At 39.2% G+C, this 23,722-nt stretch overlaps 1 protein-coding gene across 1 annotated transcript in view; it reads right to left on the bottom strand.

Annotated features, from left to right (window-relative positions):
- Positions 1 to 23,722, bottom strand: part of shank3a (SH3 and multiple ankyrin repeat domains 3a) — a 159,150-nt gene that overhangs the window by 123,236 nt on the left and 12,192 nt on the right. Inside the window, exons 2-3 of the mRNA XM_078256048.1 lie at positions 4,050 to 4,253; positions 1,256 to 1,327 (exon numbers count right to left, since the gene is read on the bottom strand). Coding sequence (XP_078112174.1) covers positions 1,256 to 1,327; positions 4,050 to 4,253 — 276 coding nt within the window. The remainder of the gene's footprint in view (positions 1 to 1,255; positions 1,328 to 4,049; positions 4,254 to 23,722) is intronic.

Here is a 23,722-nt window from a genome sequence, read left to right as displayed (position 1 = left end):
CTGATGGGGTTTGATAAAAATGCATTTAATTCTCTCTGCTGTCTGTTCCACTTATTACACCCACATGCGTGCACACACACAAATGCACAAAGAAAAACAAACACACACACACACACACACACACACACACACACACACACACACACACACACACACAGAATCATCTCTATCTAACTCATCTGCATCTACTTACTGACATTTGATATTTCAGACCTGCCATTCTTCACCGGTCCACTAGTACTCCCCACTGAGTTCCTGCTTCAGACGACCACATGATCAGTCACCTGCTTGCACACCTGTTCCCCATTACATTATTAGTCGTAGTATATACAGTGCCCAGCCAGTATTCACACTCTGTCAGATTGTCTAGGTTGCTCAGTAGCCTTACTGTGCCAGTCTTTGTCCTATTCTGCAGCTTTGTATCTGTGTTTGTGACCACCTGCCTGCCCTTGACCACTGTCTGCCAGCGTTGCCTCTTTGGTTCTGTTTGCCAGTTTGGACTGTCTTTTTGGTTTCTCTGTATAAGCCTGCCTCCAACAAGTAAAGAATGATTTTACTGCCTCGCCTTCTGTATCTATTCATGGTCAGTAATAAACAAATGTCTGTTACACATATTCTCAAATGTCTAGTATGTTTTATTTTCACAATAAAACAGTGTGTTGGTGCACAGCAAGAGACAAATCAGTGTAGCTTAACCTGTCATGTTGTGTTTGGTTACAGTTTGTATGTTTGAGTAGGACAGGATATTATGTGTTCAACAAAGAACAAGGAAGAAAATTACAGTGCTACCACCTGCTGAGTATTTTGACAGAAGCAATTACACAGGACTGGTGAAAGATAAGATTGGGGTGATACATATGAATGGACTGGATTTTACCTTAATCTCCACCAGTTCATGTTAACGTGCTATGGCAGCACAAAACCAACATTGTCACACACAAACTGTGCTCATGCAAAGCTCTTGGGGCTCTGCATGGCCTCAAGAGAGTACTTCAATTACACATGAATGAACCAACAAACACACATGGTCAAGCTGTTATTAAGGTCCTCTTTTCAAGCATTTTATAAAGATTAGAGCATAAAACTTAACCAGAGCCTCCCTGAACTTGCTGAAACCACATGGCCTCCATGCTATCCAAGGTCTGACCAAAGGCCTTTGCAGTGAATATGTGTCGTTCTCTCAGTTTAGCAGATTGCACAAAGCATACGCTCTTCAGATGTCAGGATGACTGAGTGCACAGCTGTTTGGTCTTACCTTGGTGTGGAGCTTAGACAGCTGTTTTTCATCCAGGTGACTTTGGGTGTAGACACGTCTTTTATAGCGGAACTGAAACACAACAAGAACAAACATAAGAGGTTAAGCAGGTTTTACCCTTTCTTTTTGTCTGTGTTACTGTTTAACAAAAACACTGCGCACAAAATAAACAATAATAATGTTAATTATCAAAGTCACTCCAAATTAGTTTGTCACACAGTATCAGCTCCTCAGACCAAATTATGTCTAATCTGTATCACATATTGGCTTGTCCTCTGAGAGAGAAAAAGAGCAAATTCTGACTTAATAGCCATGCAATAACATTAGGGGAACAAATATTTCCCTGTATACGGCTGTCATCTTTTTCCAGCGTTCCTACTTGTCATCTTTTCCACATATTATATCTTGCTTGAAAGCCCATCTACTGCTCCTAGAAGCTTAAGTGTAAAATATAAATTGCAAAACAATAAAAAAGGTGTCCAATTTCATGTTAATGAATACGCAGGAGGGACATTGCATACAGGTTTGACAAATTAAAAAAGACAAGTGGATTCATTTTAAAAAGACAAAGTGTTTTGAAACTTTGAGTTAAATTGTTTCTACAACTGGAAATATCAATTTAGCATGTCAAATAGTTAATCAAAGTAAAAACAATGTTGATCTCTGATGACCAGACATTGATTGGATTATACAAAACTACAGTATATCAAAAAGTTAAAGGTAATGAGAAGGTAGAAAAATATTGTGGCAGAAATTATGCAAAATGAAATTGTGACAATACATATCGTAGAGCTGAAAATCTCAACATCAATGTTATCAGAACTGAGAATGGATTATTTCTAAGTCGGACCATATGTGTTCTTTCACTACAACAAACAAGATGCATTCTCAACATGTCAAAAGCCAGATCATTTAATAGGTCTGTTGCAAGCGGCTTGTTTAATAGACAGGTTTCCCTGAACACTAATAGCCTGTAATAACTTTCACTGCCCAATACTCGCAATGTATTTCCTTTCTCTCTGTGTGTGTGTGTGTGTGTGTGTGTGTGTGTGTGCACGTCTGGTTCTACACCGATGTGTGGTGTTCACCAGGATAAATCCACAACGGAGCAGAGCGGTTTTGAGCTCCTAATCCAAACTTGTCGATCATCTCTACACACCACAGGCCTCAGGGAATTACTGCTGGTCAATCAATGACACACACAGTACTCGCGCACATCCATACACACACACAAACACACAAACTGATCGGAGCCCACACTTATTCTGTTAAATTGTAAGCATTTGCAAGTCCAACCACAGATTTAAAGTTAGAGATGAAACAGATTGAACAAGGAAATTATTCATGTAAACAGTGAAATTTGAGTTTAGTTTGTTGAAAACATGGTCAAGTATTTTTAATTAAAGAGATATATTACAATTTGCAAAGCCATCTGGGACTATCATAAGTAATAATATAGTTAAAAATAATAGCAGTATCTCCCAATGCATCAGAGATTGCCATTAAACTGAGGCTCAAGTAAAAAGTAAATCTGTATTATGCTCTTCATCTCTTCACACATCATCATAAAACTAGTGAAAACCAATACCGCCAGTCAGAAAACCACCTGGACTCTTTACACCAGCATTTGTAAAGCAACACATCTTTATATGCCTGCATTTCTCTCAGATCAAAAACCATGATGGACAAGCACAACAATTATCTCCAAGAGATGACAGCCACTCCAGACAACACACTGTCGTTGAGCATGGTATTATTGCTGCTAGATTTAACTGACACATGACAGAAAAAGCATACACTTCGTGCACAATAATGCACATACCCACACCAACGTGCTGCATGAACCTGCATGTGTGTGCCTATGACACACAGACAACTTCAAACAACTCAACTACAGCAGATTAAATAACAAGCTTATAAGATGGTTGACAGACAACAGGCATAATGTGTTTAGTCTATATAAACAAAATGACCTGAGGCACCAACAGTGGTGGTCAATAATTAAATAGTTGTTGAATACAGGGGGGCTGCAAATACCCTCATGTTGCTGTTATTTAATTTGACATGATTTAAGCAAGTCCATGCCTACATTATTTGTATATCTGTTAAGTCTCTGTCTCTTTTTCTAAGGGTGGATTACTAACTGGGCAAACCAGGTGAATGTTGCATAGTATTCATTCAATACTTGTATCTTGCCAAGCTAATTATTAATACAATAAATCCGAAAGACACGCAACACTCTTTTTTCAAAGAAGATAACTAGTGTGTGCACACAATATAGAGTGTGAAGTATGATCTGGATACACTGCTAATCTATTCTGGGATAGAGAAAAAATCACTCTGGCTTGTTTGTATTTCTTTAAACAAATCACAACCAACCTGGGTGGTGCTAAGCCCCGGATGCAGCGACGGTGCCCGTGCAAAATAGATAGCGGAGATAGCTTAAGGGGAGGGATATCTATGTCAGGCTTTATCCCTACAATGTACATCCATTACGCCAGACTACATACAGTAGGTTCTGTCTTTCTCATTCCATCAAGATAACTTTATCAACGACACACATTTTTGAGTTTCGGAATCTGAGAATTGATTCATAATTGTAAAAGTTAAAAATAACAATTCTTATGTAAATTGATTTTTCCCCCACCCCGATAATCATTAATCGGAGGATGATAGGGTACAAACAGAGAGTTTATCTATGGTGTGGTGGCATGTATCACCTCTTTTTCCACATCTTGCTCTCTCCTGCTAACTCTCCCTAACGCCATAATACATACACATGATTCATACCTACCTCCAGGTAAGGTACAGGAGCGATGGATGGGAAGGGGTATTCCCTTAGCTGTCTCTCCTCATCCAGAAACTTGCCAGCCTTGCCGTTGTAGGCTGGCTGGAATAGGCCATAGTTGAGTACATCCTTCAGGCTCTGGTTGAGAGTACACAGGATCCGCTGCTTTGACAGCCAGATAGGAGCATCCACATTGAATTTCATACATTTCTGCAGAGACAAGAGGAAAAGAGAGAAGGTTAAGCATGTCATTTTTTTTTTTAAATATCACATATTGCACTTTAATTAAGTAAAACCAAGATATTGAAGAGTGATATTTTGAATGTATTCAACTTTCAATGTCAAGTGGGCAGCTAGACCTTTTATTATAATAACTAATTTACACAGGTATGGTAGAATTTTACCATTATCCATTACTTTTCACAAAAGGTTATCCTGAAAGCCAGTGCTAAAGTAGTTACCATACTAAAGCAAACAAAACCGTAATATATGCAAGCAAAAGCTCTTTCAACACTCTTCTGACACCCTTTTTCAGCAGCATAAATTACATATGAGTGTGCATTACTCATGCTTTGAAAGTTAAGCTGGCAAATATGTAGTCTCGCTTTGCCAGACCCTCCTCCAAAGCGCACTGAAGGAGGGTCTGGCTACTCCATATAGCATTCGGGGATAGGAGGAAAATGTGCTCTGGTTTAATGGCATTTCTTTAAACCAATCAGAATCGTCATGGGCGGTGCTAAGCGACGCACCGAGCCGCTGCAAAGTGCGAGAGAAAACTCAGACTGGACAGATAGTCTAGCTAGCTATCTTAATTTACCCTGCAGAGATCTGAGAAGCAGTCAACAATAGTCCTCATAAATCCACCAAATTAAAAATTCCAACACAAAGAAAACGGAAGAAAACAGAAAATACAAGCATCCGGCGGAATTTCCTGCAGCACCAGAGCAATCCCAGAAGTGGAACGCGAAGGATGCACTTACAGCTGCAGTAGCTATCTCCAGTCATAAATGAGACAGTTAACAGGTACTGCAGTGTTTCCTCTATGTTGATAGCATAGTGGCGGTCCGCCACGGTAAAATTTCCAGCGCCACGGTATCAGAAATAGGGCAGACGCACAACAGGGATTCCGCTATGTACACCGCGCACCACCGCTCCTTCAGCTGTTTATGAAAAGTCATAAACTCGTAGAGCCTGCTCTACTGAACTCAAGCAAACTGTCATCCGCTCTCTCTCCCCCTAGGGTGAGCAGAGCAACTGGAACAGTGACAGGACGTCATCACTCGCGAAGTTATGACAACCAAATAAACAACAGGGCGAGTACTACTTCACTCAATAAGTGATTAACAGCGACGAAAGCCGCGACATGAAATCCGCACTCACACCCGTGAAATATGACAGCTACAGTTTATTGGAAAATAGCATTGTGATGAATTTACTGTCCCAGACCCCAATTTAATCAGACCCCAGATGAGACAAGAAGCTAACGTTAGCCACGCTGCTGTGATGCCCCCTCTGCCTCTGACTCGCCGCTGCAGGAGTCTGTGTGTATTCCTCCGACACGCTGTAGTAACGTTACTGATTTAAAACCGTTTTCCAGGTTAGTGGGGGTGCATACCGCTCAAAACCGACATGAAAAATGTAGCTAGTAATGTTTACTCAGCGTTTTGTTTTGTTGTTAAACTGTGTGTAAAATGAGCGGTGACATTAATCACCCTACGGTACCGTCTATTTTCTGGATGGTTTCAAGGTAACGGTCGGTAACTTACATTAGCAGATAAGCCCGTACTCTGACGTCCAACTGTATATATAGACTGAGATATATCTCTTTTCCATAAATTACTGCTATCAAGAAATTAGACAAAAGGTTGGTGAACTGTTAATTGAAACACACATACTGGATTATCATGCTAAATTCAACCATTAAACATAATAGTCCTTTACACTGTCCAGAGTGTAAAAGAACTATGGTTATTGTGGCTAGTCAGAGCACTTCCCTCTAGCTACCACATTGTGGAGCCTGAGAGAGAGAGGGAGTATGCAAAACCTGCTGCCTGCGATATCGATTTGGCACCTTAACTCTATCCTGCTCAGAGTGACTGTATTTCTGACACTCTGACACAACTGTGAGGAATCACATTTTATCACAGCAATACAGCGCAACTAACAACCACATGCAGACGCCCAGATGCAGATGTACTCAGGCAGCTCTGAATGAAATATCACTGCAGCCATTTAAAATTAAATTTTTAATTATTTAAAAACAAATCATTACTGTAGCTGTCTATGCAAAGACATAATGGCATGCAGAGTTGTCACAATATTACTAAGACATAGAATTCAGATTTTTGATATATTCAACATATACAACATATTCAACAAACAAAAAAAAACATGTACACAAGAACGATTGTATTTGTACAGTGTGTTGTTCTAGGTTTGAACCATAGACTGTACATGAAGATGGATGGCTTGACAGCTCCCCAAAAGTGAAGCCAAAACATCTTGATCGCCCCCTGGTGACTGCATGGCTGCAGTATCAGTCATAGACCCTGCCCTCACCTTGGATAGGACATGGATTTTCATAAAGATAATTTCCACCATTTAAGGTAGTTCTTATCATGCTTATGTATGTTCAAGAGCCCATCTTTCTGGTAAGTTTGGTGGGGTGAAACGTCATGATTGACAGCTGAGAATGACTCGTAATTGGTTGGGTGGGTGTATGGGTGGGACTTGGAGGGACCACTGCCCTATTTACTGTGCAGACTCTGGCTCCAAAATTACAAGATGACAGCGCCCCTATCCGGGATATTTTGGCACCACTTTTGTACATATCGTCCATCTTTATATACAGTCTATGATTTTAACCTTTATCAAAATAACACCTAGACACACTAAAGTAGACATAATGTCATATTAGGGTGAGGGAGCAAAGGAGTGGCAAATACTACTGGTATATCTTCATAGAAAAAATGTAAAGAGAAATTAGGTGTATGAGTCTTGATAAGCAAGGTATCCATAAGATCATACAGTATCAGCCTAAAGCAATTCAAGGGAAAGGATCTGCAAAAACTAGAAGTGCTATTGATATGATCAATCTTAAAGAATAAAAGGCAACAGATTATCAACAGTTTCCTCCTAATACAGGTAGTAATGATGGCGTTTATAGAACCAGCATGTCATGTTATCATCTAAACATTCACTGATGAGGTTGATAAGTAAGTTCTTTACCTGAGTGGGTCTGGTTGCAGTGTAAATTCTACAAAATTGGCTATATACTCTAGGCAACTGTTGCACTGTTAAGTTTTTAGAATAGAAAAAAAGGGTTGTGGTATTAAGCAGCTCAATATTATAACTCTTTCAGCCCCACTTTTGGACATCAGTATCACTAGGCTTCTGATGATAATCAGATGTGTTTTTCAAGTAGTATGTTTTCTAGATTTGCCTGTGATGATTTATACAACGACCTACTGTTTGCTTTCCAACACTACCGTTTGAGTTATCTCTTAGAGTGATGTTTACCTTGATGGTGGCAATTTTTCCCTATCTGAAAAGTGGGATCAATCCACCAAAACAGTTTTTTGTAGTGTAACTTATGTACTTTTAATGTCGACTTGAAAACCTGGACAGCACAAGCGATAGGAAGATGCTAACAAACTAACATCAAACATAGCTTTGAAAAGCTGCATCTTCACTTGAGATTGGTTGCCTTTTTAATTACACTAAGACGGTGGAGGATTAAGAAGGCTATTTTGGTGAAACATTGTGAGTGAGATCGTACTCTCTACACACAGCCACACAAACAAATACACACATCTGTAACTACAAAGAAGAATATTTAATCAATAATTTCTCACTACGTTTGCCACTACAAAATGTTTGACGCTTAAAAAGTTCACCTCAGAAAACACGCTCACTTATAGCAAACTGTATTTGTATGTTACTACTGTAGCTCTGTGTAGGACTTAGAAATCAAACTCAATCAAAACCATTCAGAGCTAACAAAGTCACTTTCAAGAGTGACTAAGTAATTACAAAAATGAAAACTGATACATACAAAAAATAATTAAATGCCACTGTGGAGAGTAAGCTGTGACAGATTGTTAATTCATTTTTTGAAATACTGGCTATGATGAACAATGTTTAGTTGCTCTGTTGTGCAAAATAACCTTGATTTTAGTTCTCAAGGTGGCAGCACAAGATGTACGGTTATATAATTGTTGGTCTTTGAATCTGGTGTGGATTTGTGCAGTGCTGACACTGTTTAGGTAATCAAAGAAGCAGCAGTAGTAAAACTTTCATTTAAGGGCATAACCCTTATTGAAGTTTCATAAAAGGACTACGTTGGTTCTTAGTACTAAAACCAATGACTGTAATTACTGCATTAAGGACAAGCTCATCTATAATTTTAAAATCAAGAGGAATTGTTATATTACACAATTATAGTTGATTGATTCAACATTACTGACAGCACCCTGACTGTTTATTTGTTGCACAGATAGGGCAGAACAATTTTTTATACATTCTTATCAGTATATGGCATGTGTTGACTTTATCAAACTCTAATCAGCCAGAGTAATTTAAAACACTGTGAGTGTGCAGGCTCCTTAGGCAGGGACTCAATGCAGGAACACAACAACCACTGCCTTATCTTACACTATAATTATGTACAATGTAGTTCTGGAAGTGCGAGACAAATGATAGACTTCTAATTTCATTTTCAGTGCACACAAGTGCTTAATATGTCAATGCAACTATTGTTTTTACACAGGTACTGTATGATGATCCTAAGGGACATATTTTTGCATTTAGAGTACCACGTATGTTACAGTGATTAAGTAAAATGCTTGGCCTTTATTTGGCCTCCATATGTTAACAGGCGTTCTGTAAATGGAAACGCTACAGCAGCAGTACATGAGCTATTGTACAGCTGCCTCCACAATTTGCACCTTGTGTTTGACTGGCATACACAATAAGAATGTAATGTAATAATGTATACTTTATTAATCCCGCAAGGGGAAATTACAATGTTTTCACTCTGTTGTTATTACACACATTACACACAGGCCTGAATTACACACACATGGTCAGTACCTATACATGTACAAATGGAGAGATGCAGTGCTGAATATGTAAAGTGGGAGGTCCCGGAGCGGGGGGGGGGGGTGGTGGATCCGGCGACTCAAAACGGGGGTTGGAGGTAATGGAACAAAAAAAAAAACTACTGCCTACATAACTTCTCTGACTAAAAAAACCTAAACAACGCTGTGTGTACATCAGGGCAATGTTTATTTTTATTTCAGAACATGCACTGCATCGTGTGAAATGTAAAAAAAATAAAAAATAAAACGTTTTCACAAGCAGCAATTACCCATCGGACTATTAAATTAACCAAAAAACCCACCGTGGTCTCCACATTCTTGATCGGCAGAAACGGTTTTTGCTTGTTTGGGATCCGACTGGCCAGCGTTTTTGAAAAAGTTAAGCAAACTTTGTTGTCTTTTTGACATTTTTCCCCTGAGTGAAATGAGGCTATTAACAGCAATCTCAACCAGCACAAGTGCTTGTGTCACTTGAAGTGCAGCGCCGCGCTGTTAAAGTGCCTCCCCTCCCTCCCTCCGTCCCTCTCCCCCCTCCGTGTTACCCTGAAAATTCACATCAACATTCGCATTGAAAATGCAAACACAAGATTTTTGTGGAACTTCAATGGGGAATAAAGACTAACAAGACAGGTAACAACATTGAACACTACACAAACAGTAATTTATTTTTTTCATTTAGGCGATTAATTTTTCATAGTGACACAGGAGGTGCCGGATCCAATAAAAAAGGTTCCGGCTCAAAACACCCCCAATGTGTTCAATAGTCATTGTTATTGTGGACGGTGTTAATAAAGAGAAGATTTGTGATATGAGAGACAAACTGCAGGTCACACTTGTGAAGCACGGTGGGACAATGGACAAGGGAAATGTGAAGGAAGACAGAGAAGGCTGCATTTTCTGACTATGTCACTTTGTTACATGGCCTGAAGCTAAACAGATCATTGGGCATTTGGAGGGTAGAGCTAACCTAGTTTGAAGGTGTTAATCTCTACAGTGGGGCTCGAAAGTTTGGGCACCCCAGGTAAAAATTTGTATTAATGTGCATAAAGAAGCCAAGAAAAGATAGAAAAATATCCAAAAGGCATTAAATGACAGATTAGACATTCTTATAATATGTCAAAAAAAAGTTAGATTTTATTTCCATCATTTACACTTTCAAAATAACAGAAAACAAAAAATGGTGTCTGCAAAAGTTTGGGCACCCTGCAGAGTTTATAGCATGCACCGCCCCCTTTGGAAAGCTGAGACCTGACAGTGTCATGGATTGTTCTCAATCATCGTCTGGAAAGACCAGGTGATGTCAATCTCAAAGGTTTTAAATGCCCAGACTCATCTGACCTTGCCCCAACAATCAGCACCATGGGTTCTTCTAAGCAGTTGTCTAGAAAACTGAAACTGAAAATAGTTGACACTCACAAAGCAGGAGAAGGCTATAAGAAGATAGCAAAGCGTTTTCAGATGCCAATATCCTCTGTTCGGAATGTAATTAAGAAATGGCAGTCATCAGGAACAGTGGAAGTTAAAGCAAGATCTGGAAGACCAAGAAAAATATCAGACAGAACAGCTCACAGGATTGTGAGAAAAGCAAGTCAAAACCCACATTTGACTACACAATCCATCCAGAAAGATCTGGCAGACACTGGAGTTGTGGACTATTCCACTATAAAGAGATACTTGAACAAATATGGTCTTCATGGAAGAGTCATCAGAAGAAAACCTCTTCTACGTCCTCACCACAAAAATCAGCGTTTGAAGTTTGCAAATGAACATATAGACAAGCCTGATGCATTGTGGAAACAAGTTCTGTGGACCGATGAGGTTAAAATAGAACTTTTTGGCCAGAATGTGCAAAGGCACGTTTGGAGAAGAAAGGGCACAGAATTTATTGAAAAGAACCTCTGTCCAACTGTTAAGCATGGGGGTGGATCAATTATGCTTTGGGGTTGTATTGCAGCCAGTGGCACAGGGAACATTTCACGAGTAGAAGGAAAAATGGATTCAATAAAATTTCAGCAAATTTTGGACGCTAACTTGATGCCATCTGTGAAAAAAGCTGAAGTTAAATGGATAATGATCCTAAACACGCCTCAAAATCCACGGCGGATTACATCAAGAGGCGTAAACTGAAGGTTTTGCCATGGCCTTCACAGTCTCCTGACCTCAACATAATTGAAAATCTATGGATAGACCTTAAAAGAGCAGTGCGTGACAGACAGCCCAGAAATCTCAAAGAACTGGAAGACTTTTGTAAGGAAGAATGGGCGAAGATACCTCCAACAAGAATTGAAAGACTCTTGGCTGGCTACAAAAAGCGTTTACAAGCTGTGATACTTGCCAAAGGGGGCAGTACAAGGTATTAACTCTGCAGGGTGCCCAAACTTTTGCAGATGCCATTTTTTGTTTTCTCTTATTTTGAAAGTGTAAATGATGGAAATAAAATCTAACTTTTTTGACATATTATAAGAATGTCTAATCTGTCATTTGATGCCTTTTGGAGATTTTTCCATCTTTTCTTGGCTTCTTTATGCACATTAATACAAATTTTTACCTGGGGTGCCCAAACTTTCGAGCCCCACTGTATGCCTCTGAGAATCACAAATATATTAATTCTTACAATTCTACAGTCTGTTGACAGAAGAGCACACCTGCTGTATAAGCAAGGGGCAACTCTGTGCCTACCTACCCAGTTGACATTGCAGGTATGTATCTAAAGACGAGATGTGAGGAACTACACTAATGCAAAACAGTATTAGTTCTTGACTAGTTGCACTTACTAATTAACAAGTCTGGCCTGAAGTTTGGCGTGCACATTGTTAAGCAGGTTAAGGCTATTGGTTGAGTGGTTTTGTTTGAGTGGGAAATAAAAAACACAAGCCAGTGTGAACACAAGTTCAAGTCAGTGCAAACAGGTTGATTAAGTGGAAACAAACACATATTACATCATTCTACATCTGAATTCAAAACACGGCCCAAAGGTACCTAACTAATTAAGATGTGTTGTTTGTGTGTTGTTTGTTCGTGATTATGCAAGCATGGATGATGCATGGAGCAGGACATGACTATAGGATCTCTAAAGGTGCAGATGGCATCCAGTCACAATAGAAAGAGACAGGGCATTATTGTCGCCTTTTAGCAAGAAGTGATGCATTGGCAGAGAAGAGAAAGGAGAAAGAAGCCTAGTGGTGAACTGAAATGAAAGAAGAGAGGAGTGCTGGGATGATGGAGTGTAATGACTCTTGCACAGCCCTGTCTCCATCTCCCAGAACCTCTGGCTCTCGCTGCCCAGATGACATATGCACTAATTAACAGTGCCGAGCCTCCTACTGGATGTGGGAAGAGCAAAGAGTCCTAACCGATGCCCTAAAGGAATAATACAGATCAAGCTAACATGTGTTTGTTCAGTATAAACTTTGTCATATAGCCGATGACTTTAAGCGTGTTCTGCCACCAGAATGTATGTATGTGCGTATGCATTCTCATTGTGCTTGCAATCAACTATGGACAAGCTTGGGTTTATTTGACAGACAGACAAAATGAACTGCCTCTGTCTTCTCCAGCTATCCTCCCCTGGCTCTCTCTTTGATATTCCTTGTGTTTGGCCAGACTCCAAGATGACAGCAGGTGCATATGTTTCTCTGTCTCAATCTGAGGATCCTGTAGGAGTAGACTCAGCAACAGGGATTTTTTACTAATACTGTTTCATCTTTTAGCCCTCCATATTTCATAGCACAGTTAAAGCAGCACTTTACAGGGTGGGCTTTAGCTCACCCAGTAAGAGCATTCGCCCTATGTAGGTTGAGTCTTGCAGCAGCACAGGTTCAAATCCAACCTGCTGCCCTTTGCTGTGTGTCATCCCCCATCTCTCTCTCCCCCTTTCCTGTCTATCCACTGTCACTATAGAATAAAGGGAAAATCCCCCAAAAAATAATCCTTTAAAAAAAAAGCAGCACTTAGATGATAATAGATGAGCAGCAAGATGCAAATGTTAGTGCCTGATTTGCAAATGACTAATTGTGTCCTTTAACCTTCCCCTTACGTAGTCTGTTTATCTCTGCTTCTTTCTGCATCTCTTTCTGTCTACAATATGTTTATCTCAATATGCTACTAACCAAGATGTTAGATCTAACAGACATTCAACTATAACCCTCTGTATCCACCTCTGCCTCTTTCTAACTACATTACAGTACAGGTTCTACAGCTTTAAAGTCTTTCCGTCCAAAGGTGTGTTTTCTAATGAGATTCAGTGATGAAATGTTCAACCTGCCTATTCTTAAAGCCAGGAAGAGCTCATCTTACACTCTTGTCAGACCAGCATAAGAGTGTAGCAGAAGACAAACACCATCTGATATTAAACATGACATCAGTGGCATCAGGCTACACATTACATCCACTGTAATACAGGGCACCTGGCATGCAATTTCACATCAGAAAGATGTGTCACAACAATGCATACACAAGACAGAATTGAGAAGCCTATTCATCGGCAACAGCAGTAATTAATGCTCAAGACAGCCAGCTCTATTAAGGAAAGGTTTCGTGATAGTTCATGCTGTGACTAAAACATTTAATGGACACATTACGTTTTCTTTAATAAAATAGTGTTGGCCATTAGTTTGTTGGGCAATTTGCTGATGAAATTTGTCACGACAAGTGTGTGAAGTGGCAAAACAGTCATTGTCTCACAAATTGAGCTCCTTACACAAAGTGATGAATGAGAATGGAGAATGGAAATCAGTCACAGTTTGTGGCGGTGCAATTAAAAGTTACACCGTCCCAAACTCACGTTTGTTAGGTGTTTACTGGTGTGTAGAATGCAGGCACAGTCACTGAAGTGTGGTGTGCCAATATTTGCAAGTCATTTCCTCTTGGTTTAGCCTAGTTAGCTATATGCTGAAGAGCTGAGCAATGGATCACTGCCAAATCTTTCTCATTCACATCTCACTTTTTTAAGCAAATGCTGAAAAGGCAAAAGCTACTTTTATTTATACGCATCATTGGCAGTTTCTAGGTAGCCTATATGTCAAAAATTTCCATTTTTCACTGGGTTTCTTTTGGTTGAGTCAAACTGCTGCTGTGACCAGAAGAATTGTATGGTCTTAATGCATGGTCTTTCACTCAGCAACAGTTGAAATGAATCGTAGTAGCAATTGAAGCCAATTTCAAGTAGGGCTGCAGCTATCGATTATTTTAGTAATCGAGTATTCTATCGATTATTCCATCGATTAATCGAGTAATCGGATAAGAAATACTTAGTAAACAGCAATAGTAAATATTTATTATTGCTGTGTACTAAAAAAAAAATTAAAAAAAAGTAACATTTTTTATTGCCAAATTCCAAGAACATTTTTGGTGGCCCAAATGTTAATATTTTTCACCCCCCTTCCCTTCTTGCCTCTGGCTCTTTGCACTGGATATGCAAAAGAGCTGTTCACTAACCAGAGGGTAAATGTGACGGTACAAAGCTTACAGCAGGTCCATTCAACTACACTGTTCTGGGGGACACGTTTTCACAAGGCTAATACACAGCGAGGAGAAAGAATAAAGAATGCAGACGTCACCGGCATGATGACGTCATTCACGTGCATATTAAGTGGCCATGCTGGGGGGAGGAGCCGGTTTGTCTCCGGCAGCAGCTAAGTTTCCAAAGATTAGTAACAAACTAATAAACAGTTAGACTAAAAACCGACAGCTCTCGTTTTAGCTTGTTGGTAAAACATCACTATTTGCAGAGTAGCTAGTTGTGTAAAACAGCGCGCTGGACGAGAGCAGCAGACGTTAGTTAGCTACCTTGTGTCGGGTTCGCTCCATGGAATGGATGATTACACTGGATGTTTTCTACAAAGATGATGTAGTAGCATGTTTGCAGCTTAAAATGATCCCAAACTTTCTGTCGTTTTCTCTCGCCTGTCTCTTCTCTCAGACCTCGCTATTTTCCGTCTTTGTTCATTTGTAATCTGGGCCGTCAGTCTCGTGCATAGACAGTATATAAACGGTCTTGTGTCCACAGAAGCGTCAACCTGTTGTGTACGCTAGTAATTATCCTCCGTGCGGAAACACAGTGAGCCGTACAACCTTAATAACATTGATTTAACGAAGCTTCAAGGCAAAGAATTTTGCTTCGAGGATTTTTTGTTTTCAAATTATTCGAGTTATTCGAGGAATCGTTTCAGCCCTAATTTCAAGTTAAATGTCCTAGAAAGCAAACTTCTTGCTTCAGTGAAATATGTTTAGACACCTCTGGTGCGAACAAACAACAGCCATCTTTTTCTCATCAGCTGCATTCATCAAGTCAACCATGAAAGAGGACACATCTGGCTACGGACAAACTAATATAAACCCAGCATGTCTCCATTTGTGTCTATCATAGTCAGCATCCACACACATTTATTGTAAAATAAGACAGTCTGACCCCTTTAAGTAACCACATACTTCAGCTGAGCTCACTCTTTACAGTTAACACACATCTGTTCGAAATGGGGTATTATCAGTTAAATACTATGAACAAGCCTCTCGCTTTAATCTTAAGCCTTACTGGCTGTGGGATACTAACTGCGGGTCTATACACAGTTGACTTTCAAGTCAATCTCCAAATCCCATAGCATCAAATGAACACACCACCCAAGGGTCTACATCTGAATTATTACCGTACTTTACCCGTGAGACAAGGAGGGGAAAACAGCATTGATTCAATTAACTCGGATTAATGGGCTACCATCAAGATTCAGACACCTTAAAAGACACTTTGTGAACACACACTACACACTCTATTAACACAGAAAATGCTGAGGCTGGACTTCCCCTAATTATGGACAATGGTGCGTGATTCATGCTGTCCATTTGATACAAATAGTTGAGTTTAATTTGTGTTGAAGTGGCATGTCAAGGAAAGAAGATCGGAAAGCTAAGGTGTGTGTTTGTGTGTGTTTGTGTGTGTGTGTGTGTGTGTGTAGATAATCTTCTGTGTGCTATAGCAGCACTACAACATGAATCTCAGTAAAAGAAAAAACGGATTTTAATGCCTATTTCATTTTACAAGATAGTTTACAATGACCAGCAAATAAATGATCTACAAAGACAACAAAACCTGCTGTAATTCCACAAAAATGTATGTAAGGATGGCCATATGGACTTTGTTACCATTTCATGACCGTCCTGACACCAGAGATAGTAAATTTTATTTGGAATTTAGGTCACAAATGTCATGACGGACATGTGGATTTGAATCTTATAAGAGTTACAACTCTACATATGCTGTCTGCAGGCAAATGTTGCATACAATTAAGTAGCAGGTTAGCTGCAGGTCTTAACAGTTTACGATGAGTACTCCCTTATGAGTCACACCAGCCAGGGGATATCTATCCGGCTTCATTGGGATGGAGCAGGGTGCATTTTGAGAAAGTGAGGAAGACAAAGAAAGAGAGCGAGAGAGGGGGGGTGGAGACACTGTGAGCCAGGAAGAGAGGGAGCGATTATATATCTGTGGTTCTAGCTTCAAATTGAGAAGCTTTAAATGCTGAGAGGAACCTTATCTTTCATCTGCAGAGAACCCTGGACCTGAATCTGTAAAGATATAGCAGGCTGTAATCTCAGGTCAATGGCCACTGGCAGCCAATTCACATTCAGCATTAGTTTCGTTTGTACTGCAAAAAAAGGAAGGAAAACTTCATGATCACCAAAATGCACGCACAGTGCACAACACACAACAACAAATACTTAGAATCAGGCGTAGCTACAAAGATATTCTTCAGCAGCCTTCTCTGCCATTTTCTCTATAGCGACAGAGTGCATTTAAGTCCCGCCCCCACCGGAGGGGAAAACAACTCGCCGCTCTCCATTGACTTGTATTGCATGAATGTGCATCCTTGTCATTTCTATCTGCTATAGCAAACAACAGAAAAGTGCCTAAAAGCTGTTGTGTGGTGGGATGCACTACCGACAATGTAAAGAACCCATGACTTCATTTTATAAGCTGCCACATTAAAAAACTGAGCTTTTATAAAGACAAAAGTGGATACAGATGTGAGTGAGCAATCAGCAGGAAGAATGGGAAGACTGTGGGATCCTGAAACTAACCTAACATGATGCCCAATGTTATGTGTGCAACAATCATTATGTTACCAAGTAAAATATCCAGTACGTTTTAGGCTAACTATATTTCTGTAAGTTACAGTGAAAGCTATAGTGTGGGACTTCGGTTTGGCGATTCAAACCATTGCAAAACGAGTTGATACAAAGCTAATTAAGCTTTCCCCATGGGGTCGACAGAAACTATGCACTATAGCTTTAAGCTAAAGCATTTTGTACACCGTATGGAGCTTCAGTTATAGTGGAATGTGGATAAATCAGAAAACGATTATTTAGTATTATTTATATCTCTATGCCAAACTCTCTGTCTGCCTCAGCCTTTCTTACACACACTGCATTTTAAATATACACTTTATTTCTCTTGGTCTAGGACCACAGCATCATGACATGCTGCACAATGATGTCTGTAAACACACTGCAAACTTACAGTTTACACCGTTTTTGTTTGTTTCGCAGGACATATTTATCCTGCCTCTCAGCCTTTCTTTTTTTTTTTTTACTTTAAATTTGCATATCATCAGCCAGTTACTCTCAGGGTGTGCCAAGGTGCAGTGCACCCAAGCTGGTTGCCAAGGAAACTTGCTGAAATTTTCAAATTGGCCAATAGGGACTGTTGGTTAAAGCTTTTTGAGCATATACATTTCCTCAACCGTGAATTATTAAATTATGATGACATACTTCTTACTAGCACATTTGTGTAGCAATACCACAGTTCATTTAATTTATTCCATTTTCAAAGGGAAATTCATTACTTGTTCAAACTTTCCAATTTCCCAAGGTAAAGTTATTAATAATTTAAAAGCCATATAGCCAAAACAAGCATGCTATAACATCAGAAAAGGGCTTTGGAAGACTAAAGGCAAACTGGAAGATGTCAAATAGTCATTTTATTACATACTATTAGTTTTTTGTCATTATTTTTGCCACATACTTTACTGTGGTAAAGCATATTTAATCGTAATAGTGATAAGGCTCATTTGGGTCTGTATTTATTGCTATTCACCGATTTTGTCCTGTGTGTTTAATTATTTATTTATTAAATATTGTTCATTTATGTGGAAACTATACTCCTCTTCAGAAAACTTGCTCTAAAAGGATTTGCTTTATTATTGATTTGCTTTGGATTAGTTTTTCCCAATTTGGACTCATGTTTGAAATGTATGTAATTGATTAAAACTGGGATTTATTTCTAAACTTGTATCTATCTCTTTTTTGAAACTGAAGACTGCCAACGACTGACAATAACAGGTCCTGCCACAAAGCAGTAAAAGCTGAGATGGTATCACCTGTCCACTGCTGTCATAGCCCAGTGCTCGAGTGGAACTGCTGGAGCATGTCTGAACCCATGTCACCATATTGACCCCAATATCCCTTGTGTGCTTTTCATCGAATATAACCTTTTTTACATGTCACTGTCAACCTGCCTTTTCAACATGTCAGGCGCATCACTGCAGTGATGTCCTGCTTTGTCACCCCGGTTATCTGTCCACCATGGGGTCAGGGTTCTCTTTGAAATGCATTTCCACTAGAATTTGCTGCTAATAGTCTCTCTCTTTTTTTTTTTTATAATTCAACTCTGAATGACAAGATTGCATCTCTCCGCTCTTAAATGAGATGAAAAGGGTGTTAACCATGCCATGGAGAAGTCAGACTTCTGTGTCTAGCCAACACTGGATAATTGTCATCAATATGTAATGTATGACATATGGACTGTAATGATGACACAACAGTAAAGGACAGTCAAACACATTACATTATAAATTCTATTTGTAATAACGTAAGATAAAATAATAATGAATGATGACATAATAATACAATCTCTTCACCTTGGCACTTTTAAAAATCTACATATACAGTATAAATAGTTAAAGCATTTGGATGTGATTTCATATTTTTTTGGATTTACTCCCTAACATTTATAACTTTCAAATGCACTATTGATGCACATCAAAAGAACAATGTGTGCCTTCCCTTCCCTTTCATCTAAACACACTGTCCGAACAAAGATGACAGAGCTGGATTGAAATCAGCAAAATGTCTATTTAATAATGCATCTGTGTCATCAACACATAGGTACAATTCCCAGCTTATAAAGCAAATCTCGCTAAAACTAATACAACAGCCCCATAATAAATCCTACATAATCCTCATATTTTGTCTACCTCATTCATATCAATAAGGCTAGTCCAAATAGTAAAACCACCTCTCAGTACCACACAATAGCACAACAAACAACAGGCTTCAAGATGATCATAAAGCTGAATCAACGGCTCTCAAAAAAAACAACAAAAACTAAACATTAGAACCTTCATGATTTATTGCAGGGCTGTTCCACATTAGTCAGGTGTACCTAATAAAGTGTCAACTGAGTGTACAGTCGTGGACATGTTGTTACCTATAATTTTTGCAGTTTAGTGAACATTTTGAATTCATCTCACAACTCACATTGTTGAGTTACCCGCATGGGTGAAATGTTCAGCCATGCGGCACAAAGTCGTGACACATACACGCACGCATAAAGCACACAGATCTGATTGCTCAGCTGTTACTCTCAGCGGCCACAGGAATATTCGATCTTGCCCATAATTTCTGAACAAGTGCACACACAACTCTGCATGCAGATGTGCACGCACACACACCCACACACACACACACACACACACAACACATCCTATATAGCAATAAGCTGAATGTTACAGTTTTTTACGATCACTATGACAATTTTTTCAATACTTTTAACAACTTTCCTAAACTCTTAACACAGTTAGCACAACATCCGTCTGTGTAAGCTATACATTTAACACATTTCTTGTTGCTTTGACACAAAATGAATAAATTCACAGGTCGGATTCGAACCCTGGACCTCTGCGTCGAGGCCAACCTGTTCTCATTCCCAACTCGTAAAATAAGGACGTTTGGGCAGTGGCTGTCAGTGGCTGTTAGTGTCTGATGCGACGAAAAAGGCATCTTTCAGCGTGTTTGTGTAACGCACTAAGGAGAGCAGCAGTTAGATAGGATTTAGCGAGTAGTATGTAAGGGCGAATTTCCATGTATGGAGGTCGGTTGTGGTGGTGGATGGGTCAAACAAACAGAGGACTTTCACCCAGGGGAGCAGGGTTCACGTCCCACTTGTCACATTTGCTATAGTTACTTTTTTCTTTCCTCCTGCGTGTCACAGAACCATACACCCACCCACAACCCTTTCCTAAACCCAACCATCCCGTTCTTCCCGCGTGTCACGGAATCGTAAGCCCACCCACGACCTTTTCCTTAAAGCACCCATATTATTCTCATTTTCAGGTTCATAATTGTATTTTAAGGTTGAACCAGAATAGGTTTACATGGTTTAATTTTCAAAAAACACCATATTTTTGTTGTACTGCACCACTCTCTCACTCCTGCAGATCCTTTTTTCAGCTGGTCTCTGTTTTAGCTACAGAGTGAGACCTCTTTTCTTCTTCTTCTTCTGTACTATCTTTGATTGCACTCGCACATGCGCAGTAGCTCAGATGTAGCTAGCTAGCTCCATAGACAGTAAAAGAGGCTGTTTCTCCAACTTTGGTCAGTTACAAGGCAGGATTAGCTGGGAGACTTCTAAATGTCTCCAATTCTTTTGTAGATTATGGTGAACTTGTGTGTGTTGTAGCAGTGCTTTGCTATTGAGAACGAGGTAGCATGCTAGTGTTAGCATTAGTGTTAGCATGCTAACGTCAAGTCGTGCCGATTTTGAACAGCTCACCCGGAGACTGAAGGCAGGACACATTCAGAAACCGTATCTCACTCAAAACAGCATGGATAGATTTTTTTTAAAGTTTGTATGCGTGTGGAAGCATCAGAAACACAAAATAACAGCCCAAATCTGTTATTTTTCATAATATGGACACTTTAACATAACTGCGTCAAAAGGGACGGCAATAGTCCCGACCAAGCGTGTTTACTTAACGCGCTAATGGGACGGCAATAGTCCTGACCAAGCATGCTAAGCGCTAAAGGAGACTTTTAGCATCAATAAGAACGACAAAGGCACCTGACCAAGCGTCCATATTTTACGAGATGAGTGTGAGAACCTGTTGTCTAGGCATAAACCTCCAAGTATATGTGCTCCTGCTCTACCCACTGAACCAACCCGGCCACCATTTTGTTTGCTGCAGAGATTCAATACAAAAAATGAATGACCCGTCTCAGAGTAGCTTTACAGAATGTACGGTTTATGAAAAAAAGGAGACAGAGACAGAATTATCCTGGTACTCCTCTTCTTCTCCCTCGTGAAGGTATTTTTCTTATTTTCTGTGTTCATCTACAGTATATTGTTCAAATAGGACCTTTTTCTGTATGTACCACCATATGATCATGCGATTGAAAGAACCTCAACACCTGAGTGTGTTTCCTAGATGGGAATCAGCTGTGATTGATCTATTTGCATAACTTAAATCAGCTGTTTCTCAATAAATGCATATATAAAATGCAGGGGATATAATTTTTTTTCAATCTACAATATGATCAGCTGTTCACTTTGACTTTAGCCTATAAGTTAGGTTTAGAACATGATGTTATCTGTTCTGACATACAGAGTGTAAGCATTTGTAAATTTGGCAATAAAAATCCATTGTTCTGGTCTTGGTGGAGCTTGTGTGTAAAAGAAGTTCAAGCATTTTAAATTTGTGTTAACTGTATGCATTTTGTGTCAAAGCAACAAGAAATGTGTTAATTGTATAGCCTACACAGACAGATGTTGTGCTAACTGTGTTAAGAGTTTAGGAAAGTTGAAAAAAGTGTCATAGTGATCATAAAAAACTGTAACAAAACGTAAGAAACGTATGACACTCCCATGCATTAATCTGTGCACATAGCGACACACAAACGTACACACAGCTTGATTGAATTAACATTTGTCAGAAGTGAAGTGCAGGTTCTCTCTTCCCAGCCCTCTACTTCTCATCTGCCTCACTCAGACACTGTGTTTTTATGCAAGCATAAACAGGCATAGACACACACTAGCACACAACAAATCTCAATTAAAGTCCTCTTCTCTATTACTGTTGACAGGCCAGACTGAATATGCCAACAAGATCTACAGTTAACGTCAGTCACCAGGGAGTCACCGCAAAGTTTATGAACTCTCATGAAGACACAGCCAAACATATAGACACACATATCCATACACATTCGCATATTTTTAGAGAAATAAAGTATATGTTGACATTTCAACTTTATGAACTTTATGAAGTTTATAAAACAGAGGTAAAAATATAGTTATTTTGATATATTGGAATGCACTAATTATTCAAGATATTTAGAAATAATGTAATACTTTCCTCAATTAAAATGATGTCAATTTAGTAACAGTTAAATGTCTCTTTAACATTTTTCCTATAAGTCTCCGTGTGGCTTAAGCTATTCCATAACGTCTGACTAATTACAACCTCTAAGTGCATGATGTGCATCCATGTGACCAAATCAAGTTAAGATGAAAGAGCAGGCAGCTCCAGTGCGAATGAAAACATTATGTATATCATCTCTGGAAAATCATAGCACTCTAGTACATACAATCTCAATTCAACTCTAGTGTATAGTCAGATAGATTAAGTCTCATAAAATATTACTAAATTAAATGATTTCATCTCTTGGTGGAGGCCACAACAGCCGTCAATGCCTAAAAAGAAATCACATATTAAAATCTAGTGTCCTCTCCTTTCTGGTTCAGATAATATTACAAAGATGAGAGTTGTTCCCCTTGTACAAACACAATGAATATACAGCACAGAACTGTAATAAAAGCTCAGTATGATTGGGCTTATATTAATGTCTCCATCTATTCCCAGGCTTCTCTCAGACTAGACTCAAACCAAAGACAGTAAAACAACTGAGAAGAAGTGAACAGGGAGAGGAAATATAATAGAGTTAACTCAAAAGGAGAGTAGATCAATAAACCAAACCAAAAAGATTTAAATAAGAATTAGATATCCCCTAGTGAACATTAATTATTTTGCCAACTTTCCCAAAAAACAACATTTATTCTCTCGTTACATCCCAATAGCAGTTATTTTCCTCCCAATGTAAGACTGTTAATGTCTGCACTAAAGAAGGAACAAGCTTGTACCAAAATTACGGCTGGGCGGTATATATATATATATATATATATATATATATATATATATATATATATATATATTCACCCAGTGTATTGCAAGCCTGGTGGCCCACCGGGCCTAAGTTGCACCCCACCGGGCCTAAGCCACTGGGAATAATTGTTTCATGTTTTTTTAAGATGTTTTTTAAGCTACAGTTACGGTGGGGCGGCTCGATTGGATACTTAGACATAGGCATATTTTGAAATCTCCAGTTAGCTTTTTAGCACCTACTTAAAGGAGAATTCCAGCCAATTTTTATGTTAATCTTGATCGCTATAGCTACGCGAGTCCTTTCGATAGAAAAAACCCCAACCACCAACAATCAGTGCAGGTAACACGGAGAAGCTGCAGCTATGTACTACAA

The sequence above is a fragment of the Sander vitreus genome, chromosome 8 (assembly GCF_031162955.1).
Source record: "Sander vitreus isolate 19-12246 chromosome 8, sanVit1, whole genome shotgun sequence".
NCBI lineage: Eukaryota > Metazoa > Chordata > Actinopteri > Perciformes > Percidae > Sander > Sander vitreus.
The sequence above is the reverse complement of the archived record's forward strand: the minus strand, read 5'-3'. Positions and strand labels throughout refer to the sequence as shown.